The 10,325-nt window shown below is 42.8% G+C and overlaps 1 protein-coding gene across 1 annotated transcript in view; it reads right to left on the minus strand.

Annotated features, from left to right (window-relative positions):
* Positions 1 to 7,958, minus strand: part of LMO7 (LIM domain 7) — a 210,530-nt gene extending 202,572 nt beyond the window's left edge. Inside the window, exon 1 of the mRNA XM_079138916.1 lies at positions 7,598 to 7,958. Within this exon, the coding sequence (XP_078995042.1) occupies positions 7,598 to 7,666 (69 nt within the window). The 5' untranslated portion in view covers positions 7,667 to 7,958. The remainder of the gene's footprint in view (positions 1 to 7,597) is intronic.
* Between the last annotated feature and the right edge of the window lie 2,367 nt (positions 7,959 to 10,325).

The raw sequence follows: 10,325 nt of genomic DNA on the forward strand, positions 1-10,325 counted from the left end.
CTAGCACTCACAAAGCTAGTGCTTTTCTATAGCTCAAATGCTGTCATGTCAAGATGCAGGTTTAAAAGGGAGGAGGTGAAAGAAGCCAGCTAACCAAAGAGCCCACAGCACTCTTGACATCCAGAGAAAGAGCTGGAGACCTCCACAGAAGGATGAGAACCAAAGCAGGCTGGATAATCCAGCACACCATCCACCACACACTCAGGGCCCTGGTCTCTCAGCCTAGGACAAGCTTCCAGGCTTCCTGGTTTACAAATGGCTGAAGAAACCACAAGCTCTGCTTCCTCACAGTGGCCACCTGTGACTTGAGTTAGCCTTCTATGACTTCACTGAGGGAACAGAGCCCTCCTTGTCTCTGCTTCACCTTCCTTCCTCACTGGAGGAAACCCAGTGAGTCATCTGTTACATAAATGTTTAATATCATTAATGATCTGAGAAAAAAAAAGAGGAACAAGATGCCTCTTTCATGCACTTAGGAGAAAATACAAATGAGACTTTCTAATTCTGGCCAGAATGAGAAAAAGTGGGGTCGATGTTCTCAACTCCTGCTCAAGGTTGCAAATGGGCTCCAAGCTGCCAGAGGGTACATGTTGATATCGATGAACAACCATAACTCATTCATTCCTTTGGACAAAGGGCATCCACGTCTCCAACTAGGACACTTTTTAATTAAGGGGATAAATTCTGTGTATTTTCCCTTACTTTATGAAAGAGATCCATTTCTAGCTTTCAGGGCATCAATACATTGGAAGGATTCAGAATGACTGGCACTGTGCTGGATCCCTCCCAGTTCTTCAGGAAATACCTTGACATATCTGCTTATATTTCCTGGAGTCAGGTTATTCTAACAACATTGCTGCCCTGGTTCCTATTTGTGTAAATCAGTTCCTTCTCAAGGGGACTTTAGGAACTCCCTTGTCTCTTGCCTCCCCTCCCTTTCCTAGGTCCTTTCTTATTTGCCAAATAGAGATGTGTTCTGCTAGAAATCAGAAGAGTGGTTGCTTATAGAATGGATGGAGACAAATGTGCCTTTCTGGAAGAGAACTTTCTTCAATGACAAAAAAAAAAAAAAAAAAAAAATTCTATGTCTTGATTGGTGTGCTGGTTCCACGGATAGATACATTTGACAAAATTCTTGCAATCTTACACTTAAAATCTGTGTGCTTCACTGCATGTAAATATCTCCTCAGAATAAACCACTCTGAGCTACTCCCGGAAGTTATGTTGTATACAACTTCAAGATCTCACAACAAGTTAAAAAGCTGCCATGACCCTGGCCACTGGACAAATGTGTTCACCCCACTGCAGCCTTATCTCAAATGCTGCCTTCTCTGACTCACCAGGCAGACTCAGGTGGCCTCCTTAAAGCCACCTCTCCACGCTGAGCAACTCTCATTAAAGTAATTACCTGGAGGTGCTGTTGGGTTTGTTTCCATCTCTGCTCCTCATGGGATGCGCCTCTATCTGAAGGTCCAGGTAAGGGGCTAAGGATTTGGCAATTGAAAGTACCTGGCACACTACAGACATATAATAGGAATTTTTTTTTTTAAATGCAAGTCCCTATGAAAGAAATGATCAAGTAGAAGTCAGAGGTACAGTGGTGTGACTGAGGCACTGCACTGGGACAGAAAAGGAAATATTGACAAAACAGTCAAATTCCCTACCAGCCCTCTGATGAAGATATGTCTTATAGCCGAACCCAACCAAATAACTGGAACTCACTCGGCATTAGAGACACTCATGCAAGTTTCCACTGAGAAAAGAGTTCTGGCCTTCAAAATCCTAGTTTTAAATTTTGTTAAGGCTATGGCCTTACGATTACATTTTCACTCAACAAGTATTTGCCAGGCACCATGCCAAATACTCAAGCAAAAGAGACTACTTGTGCCCTAAGCTACTAGTCTCATCTGGAAAAAAAATGGAAAGAATTATCCCACCAAGTGCAAAAAGAGAGATCTCTGTGAGCAATAGAGGACAGGAAGGAATGGGTGGGGGTGGAGGTTTGACTGTCCAGAAAAGACTTCACATTCGGTTGCTTTTAGCCCAAGTATGGAAGAATGAAAGGAGTTCTCACAATAAATATGAAATAATGGGGTATCCCATACTCAACAGCCTGGGAGGGTGGGCAGGAGGTGGCGCTGCATTCTATGTATGTGCAACACAAGCAACAATTAGGGGGCACTAACTGCTTTGTAGTCTGCATTTTATTTAACTGCAGAACCACCATGGGAGGTTGAGAGGAGAACACTGAGGACTACAGAATTTAAGTAGCAGATGCAGAATGTGAACAATGATTTCAAAACTGTGTTCTTCATTGCTACGTTATCTAGCACCTGCACAAGTATGAGAAAATAATCAAAAATATAGATAGAAGCCAGGCACAATGGTGCACTCCTGTAATCCCAGTGGCTGAGGAGGCTGAGGCAGGAGGATCACGAGTTCAAAGCCAGCCTCAGCAAAATTGAGGTGCTATGCAACTCAATGAGACCCTGTCTCTACATAAAATACAAAATAGGATTGGGGATGTGGTTCAGTGATTAAGTGTTCCTGAGTTCAAACCAAAGGGGGAAAAAAAAAAAAAACTACAGATAGATATAAAAGACCAGATTGTAAAGGACCACAATGCTCTACTAAGGACTGAGAACTTTAAAATCTTCTCACCATACAGTCTCCCAGAAGCATCTTTTCACATCAAGATAATTTTGACCAAAAATAAACAACTGACTATCAAAAAAGTCTTTCACCAAAAAAAACATTAATTAAAATACTTTTCAGGACTGCCCAGGAAACAACAAACTAGCAAGATCAGGTTTATATTTTGAAAAAAAAATTTTTTTTTGAAGAAGGGTTCCATCGTGTAATGGTTACCAATTCTGGACTCCAAAAAAAAAAAAAAAAAAAAAAAGGCAGCAACAACTGGTAAAATTGTTTTCTAACACTATGATTTCCCCACACCTTCATGCTGGGGATGGAACGCATACTTACACATGCAAGGCAAGCATTCTGCCACTGAGCTACACTTTCAGCCCCCATTAGGATTTTATAACAAATTATAACCATGATAGCATCTTCAAGTTTAATATCTGTTGATTGTTTTTTTTGTTTGTTTTTTTTGGGGGGGTGGTGCTGGAAATTGAACCCAGGGCCTTCTGCATGCTAGGCAAGCAGTCTACCAACTGAGCTATATCCCCAGCACCCCAAGAAGAAAGGCTGTTGATTGTGTAAAAAGAAAAAATTAAAACGAATCTAGTTTTGCAGACATTAACAAGCTTTATTTGTGCAGTAGTCTGGACCAAAAATGGGTTCAGAATGTTCTACCCCATCACAGAGGCAGACTACAATTATAGCCAGAGAAAAAGAAGTAACATAAAGAAACAGAAGTGAGATGCTGAGATATCCTGATAGGTTACAGGTATCTTATCTGAACATGGTTGGAACAGTTGGAAGCTTGTGATTGGCTAAGACTTACTATTTGTTACAAGTGTAGGTTAGGATCTGTTAGGTTAAATTGAACTACATATTGAGAAACTTTTAGGCCACACTTATTTCAACTTAACAATTCAAATTACATATGGTTACAAAAAATACTTCTAGGAATTTAATAACATTTTCAAGTAAATGTTTCTGCCACTCCATCTACATTTGAAAAGCAATACTACACATTTGAGAACTTCATTTAGCCTACAGACAATGAATGCTAATGTGCACTGAGCATTCCTGTACCCCTGGCAAACTCTTTCAGACCAGAGGCTGGCAACCACCAGTAGAAAGGATGCAGTTTGTGGAGAAAGAAGGAAACCATTTAGAAGGATTCCGAGGGACCCATAAAGTGCAACACTTTAAAACCTAAGAATTCACCCGCTAAATTCCTTAAATTCTTTAGCACCGAAGGCAAAAACAAAGTAAGTCAAAAGATAGTGATCTGCACATCCTTGAAGGTTAACAGTTGGGGCAGATGGGGAACCAGACCAATTGGAAATAAACAGAATTAGGACTGATATTGTGATGCCAGGCTTGAAAAAGAACTCAGCTTGGCATCCCGTAGGCCCTTCACAGGATGACAGTGATACTGAAACAATCAAACCAGAGATAACAGGAAGGGCAGGTGAGGAGGAAGGAGGTAAATTAAGCTGACCTGTTCTGCTCCAGTCATAAAAATGACTACTGTGTTTGAACCTCAACCTAGATAGCAACATTAACTCACAGACTAGAAACTGGTGATCAACCATACCCAGTTTTTAATCTCATCAGTATTTTGTCTGTTTACTATAAGGTTTTTTCAATGTCCCAAAACAGAGAGACAAAGGCATCTATTAGGTATAGAAGATTAAAAGGTGCTGCAGATGAGAACTAAAATTAGAAGAGTCCAGGCTGTATTTTCTACCACTTTATCACCCACTCCTTGACCTTGCTAAAATCAAGCTTCCCCTTGGCCTATGTCTTCAAACCATTACATAACTTGGTTTTAAACCAAGGTTTAATCATAAACTAGCCCTGCTACATTATTAATATTCCAAATAGCATTTCCAACCAGATAATAATCCAGTATCATTATGCTGAGTTATAATAAAAGGCAGCATTCCTGCATTTTTCGGCTGAAAAATTAGCCCCTGAGTAGACATATCAGTTTATATGGGTGTGTGCATACACATAGGCACACATATGTATAGCGTGTATGTGTGTGTGTATATATGTATATGTATGAATATATAAACTTAAGAATCTAAGTACAATTTGAAGTGACTAAAAAAAGAAATTAACAAAATAACAATTAACAGAATAATAACCACCAGCCCTGACCCCTCATGCTTTTTCCCCATCTCCAAGAAATGAATTTTAAGAACTTTAAATCTGATTACAAGAATAACGTACTAGCTCTTTAAGATCACAGATGGAAGGCCAAGTGTAGAGGCTGATGCCTGTAAACCCACCTACTCAGGACTCTGAAGCAAGAGGATCTGAACTTCAAGGCCAGACTGGACAACTTATATTATATAAAATAATGGGGATGTATGTAGCTCAGTAGTAGAATACTTGCCCAGTATGTGAGGCCCTGGGTTAAAGCTCCAGCACTGCAAAAAATAGTAATAGTAAAATAAAATAAAATCACAGTAGAAAAATGGTAAGCAAGGACATAATGACATGGAATCTGGTCATGATTCAAAGTTTTATAAAGTTACTGGAGTCTCTTGACCTTGGGATATTCAAAACTAGTTGAAAATAAAGGTAGTAGATTATATTATATGTAGTATACATAGCATATATTATATGTGTGCGTACATATACATACATGTATATGAATGACTTTTATGCTGTAATACATGCAGAGGAAAGTGACAGGACAAAATGGGGCAAGAGTCTTAGCAAACAGGAGAAAGATTCACACTATAATCTTCCTCACTTTCCTAAATACTTTAAAAAATACTTTGGAATCAACATTTTATCTTCAAATTAGGGGTTCTGAAAATTAATAGGTTGTAGCAATGAGAAAGTTATTCATTCTGCCTTTTTTGGCAAGAACAATATTTTAAAATATGTACTTTGGTTGTAAACACATAGCCAACAAGAGAAAGAAATGTGGACACAAACTGGAAAATAAAATAACCCTCACAGTTGCCTGTCACTTCAAACACCCAAGAATATTCCCAAGGAATATGTGAATATGTAAATTATTCACGTACCTTCAACAGTCCTTTTGCTGTGTGGTTCAAGTAGCATGAGAAAATAATCACAACTTAATTTCACTAACTACACTACAAAGATGTGACAATACCTTTAGGAAGCCTCAGCCTTCTTCTAATAAAGAACCAAAAATACAGAGTTTCAAAATCATTACTGATAAATGCCTTTATGTAGGATAGACAGGATGGGAGTGGAAAGATGAACACATTTCCAAGCTCAATGATTATCCTGAATCACACTACGCTTTCCAGGGGGTTAATATATACAAATTTCTCATAGAATCCCTACATAATTATGAACAAGCCTGGACAAACCAGGAATTCTTGGTTTTCTAAAACCTAAGAAAAAGAAGGGTATGAAATGCTCCACATTCACAGATTTCCTAAAGCAAATGCAAACTACATACAAAAGCCATGTGTGACCAAAAATGTCCCCATATTTCTTCCCTTCGTCCTCCTTCCATCATCAATAAACAGAAAATGGTGAGTTTCATTTGTTTTCTAAAATTATGCAGAACAAACACTACTGATGGAAAATTACAGTTGGATGACTTGACTTTTCAGTTTATGAATGAGGGAAGTTATTTCTCTTAACTACATTGTTGGAATTTTTCCACTCTCATTTCAATTCAAAGTACAGTGTTTATTCTTCTGCCAACATCTGGTGCTCTCACCTCACACCTAAGTCACCTTCAGACCAGTTCAGTATTTCAGTCCTAAAAGTTACCAAAAGCTAATTTCTTAGACCTATTCGTTGTCTTAGTGGGCAATGCTACTCACATGGCACATTTCTTTATTTAGTGTCAGAAATGTAACATTTAAAGTTTATTCTTTCCATTTTTTTCTATGTGTGTTTCTTTAAGGAAAATTGTCATTTTAAAATGCTATTTAGTCTGGTATCCTTGAATACGTTGTTTTTCTCTTGAAATAATCTTTAAACCAAAATGGAATTTTTAAATACGTTAAATAAACCGGCACGTGGCATCAATAGCGCCAAAATGACTGCAAGGTTGATATAGGTAGCAACTTTTCTAACAAGCGCTTGTACCTGATTTACTTTGCTTGAAAGACTTCTTTGACTTCATCTTAAAAGTCAAATTGGGATTGGGAACGTAGCTCTGTGGTAGAGTGTAGATGAGTAAGGCCCTGGGTTCCATCCCCAGCATCCCTCCAAATCAACTTTTTCATCCAGAAGAATAAGAGCCAAGAGTCCCAGTGTTCACTTCTACAGAGACACGTGGCCTGGAGATGATCTCCTTTTCAGCAAGAAAGAATGGAACAGAAAATCTTGTCTACTTGTCTGAGAGGCGCAGTTGGAAAAGCAACATCCCTTTGGTGAGTTACCTCACTATATCTTAGGACTTCAGAATATCTTCCACGCCGAAAATACGCGCCCAGACTGCGCCCCAGCGCTGGATGCTGCCCAGAGAAAGCATCCCTCCAGGTGAGCCCTTGCTGTCTTTCTCCTCCACCCGCACTTTCTACACACACACACACACACACATACACTGAATACACTAGCTGTTCAGGTATGTGTCACGCATCCCTATTCAAGCACCCCAAAGAAATGTACCAGAGGACGGCCCAGCTCTGCCCGGCGCGCTGTGGGCTGTGCCTGCAGAGACATCCCCCGCCAGCCAGAGCCGATGTGGGCTGGTCCTCTGGGACTCGCAGTCCTCAAACCGGGTAGGCGCGCGCAGGGGAGTTCTGGGGACGTCAGCTAGAGCGCCGGGGTAGGGCAACTAGGCACTACGAGGTAAGACAGGCAGAACTTTAAAAGTTCCCCAAACTGCCACTTCTTCATTCCAGCAAAGTCACTGGAGGAGGCCAAAGCTCAGAACAGCGGCTGTCGCCGCGCGACGCCAACCAGGAGATGACCAAGTCATTTGCAAGGAAGAGCAGTAAAAGTCACTCACCTCTACCCATCTCTGAGCCTCGGCGAACGCCACGGAGCAGTCGGCCTCTGCCTCCTCCATCCCTTCCATGGCTAGAGCCAAAGAGGGAGAGACTCGGTGGGTGCGTGTAGTGGCTGGGGTGCCCTCACGTGTCTCGGCCCAGGGGCTGGGAGGGGACGCGAGCTGGCGTCCCAGCCTCTGCTCCGGCTTCGAAACGCCCGGTTCTTTTTCCCTTTGTTGCGCTCCGTAGTTTTAAGTTTTCGAATCTACAAGAACTTGTAGACGTTGCTTTCTCAAACTCCTGAAATAGACCCAAGTCCAAGGGGACCAGAGCAGGCGCAGGACTGTAAGGAGCGGACCACTAGCAGCCCGGCCGGGTCTAGCAGAGACCTCAAAAGTCGCAGCGCTGCTGCCGCCCTCCCCGCAGTGGCCCCGCCCCGCCCCACCCCACCGCCCACCCCCGGCCCGCCGAGTTGCCGCTTCCGTCCCCCCCACCCCAGCGGCTACCACGGGTTCCCGGCCGCGGCCGCCTCTGTGGTCAGATAGTCTGGGCAAGGAGATGCCACCCCCAGCCAAGGGGCCGTGGCGGGCGGGGGGGGGGGGGGGGGGGGGGGACGCCCCTCCCGAGCGGCGGATTGGGACAGCGACTCCGCCCTGAAGGGATGCGCCCCCGCGCCCGCATCCTTCCTGCTCTGCCCGCCTTCCCTCTCTCCGGGCCCCTGGAAGCAGCGCCCTAGGCTCGCGGCCGCCGGGCCCGCTGACATACCAGGAATAGCTGCACACAATTGCACCTTTCCCGGCCAAGAAACTTCCCCCGCGGGGGAGCGCGGGCCTCTGGGACGGGTAGCCGCGGAGCTTGGCCTGGCCAGCCTCCCTCACCTGCAGCTGGGGCCGGTGGCGCGCAGCTCCCGCCGAGTTCGCTGTCCCGCCCCCAAGCTCTCCGCCCCTCCAGGCCACCAGAGCCCTCCTGGCGGCAGGTGAGGGTAGTGGCCTTGGCAAGCGCACAGTATTCCCCTGCTCAGGGCCGGCTCTGCTCCGCCCTGTTTCCAGGTGGGTATAGGTGGAAGGGATCTGCCATTCCTCTGCTGGCCACTAAGGGTTTAAGCTAGCAGAAAACTTTGCATTTCTCCCCTCTCCAGCCCACTCAGTCTAGTTCAGGCCAATCGATCACGCTCACAGGTGGGACGTCAATACTACCAGTTCTTGGTGCGGGTACACTCTGGAGGAGAGACAGCAGGGTGACCTTTCTTAGGTGCTCAGGTCCAGAGGATGGAAGGTGCACGTGTTGATTAACGTTTCCATGTGGGCGGTTAAATCAGATCAGAAAGCTACCTGCTCCTCTGTCTAGGCTCCCTGGGACCTGGCTCCAGGCTCCGGAAGCCCTATACAGCAGATGATGTCTTCACCTTTGGAGGAAGATAAAGATCCGTTCCTCTCTCCTTAAAGGAAGAAATCCTTTATTCTTATTTGTTTTCTCGGTTGGTTGTTAACTTTTTGTGATGAAAAACGTCAAAGAGCAGAGGGAGTGGTATAATGAATACCTAAAACTTTGCATCCGTATTTAACAATGGTTTGTGCTTTGCCTTATTTACTTCATCACCTTTTCTGCTGAAGAGTTTTAAGGTTAGAAATCATATTTTACTCCTAAATGTGTCAATATACATCTTGTCTTTAAAGGCACTTCATTACCATAATACCAAATTTACACCTAACTAAAGCTAACAATAATTGCCAAATCAGACTTGAATTTCCCCAACTCACTCCAAAATGTTTTACAGCTGACTTACTCAGACCAGGATCCAATCAATGACCATACATTGCATTTGCTTTCTTTTTGGAGTGACCATCTTGTTGAAATTTGTACTATGGCTCCTTTGTGGTGTCTTCAACATTTTTCTCTTTCCTTTATATTTCCTGTCCCTTGGAAGTTAGATCTAAAGCTGGATTGGAACCCGTTTACTCTGCTGAATGAAGGCTATCTGGATGGGGCTGATGGTTTCTGTTTACTTGGTAGGTTTATTTTTGTTCAGGTTTTTGTTTTTTTGTTTTTTGCACCATATATAACCAGTGTGTCTGTTTACAAAAGCTTAGCAGCTTCAGGAATACAATTGTTCCTGCTGAAGTGGGATGCCATTGATTGAACCATCTCTGCATCCTATCTAGACCCTGATCAGGCCAAACCCAAGAAGATGGAATAATTAAAGAAAGTGAGAATATATTTCTCTCTCTCTCTCTCTTTTTTTTTTTTTTTTGGTTCTCAAAGAACTGCTGTTCTAACTAGTTAGAGAACACCTGTGTGAAGTGCTAGATGTTACAAGTGACACAGAAATGTAAACATTCTGAACATGAAACCTATGCATTTCCAGCCCAGTAGAAGGACATTCTACAAACTTCAGGAGGCTTATGTTTAGTGTAGTTAATAAATGTATATATTGGGGCTGTGCCGTAGCTACTAGTAGAGTGCTTGCCTAGCACATGTAAGGTTTGAGCTTCAGTACCACATAAAAATAAATAAAACAAAGATATAAAAAATACAATAAAAAATTAAAAATAAATAAATACATATATTATACTAATTGAAGCTACTGCTGTGTGGCTTGATGTTTAGTCTCAGGGCAGCATCCCAGGATGTTACGTATACAGGCTTGAGAATCTGACCATGTTATGTCACCAACTCACCAGAATCTCTGAACTTCAATTTCCTCATCTGAAAAGTGGGGTGATAATAACTATTTCAAATCATTGTTAT

This window comes from Sciurus vulgaris, assembly GCF_902686455.1.
Source record: "Sciurus vulgaris genome assembly, chromosome: 4".
Classification (NCBI taxonomy): domain Eukaryota; kingdom Metazoa; phylum Chordata; class Mammalia; order Rodentia; family Sciuridae; genus Sciurus; species Sciurus vulgaris.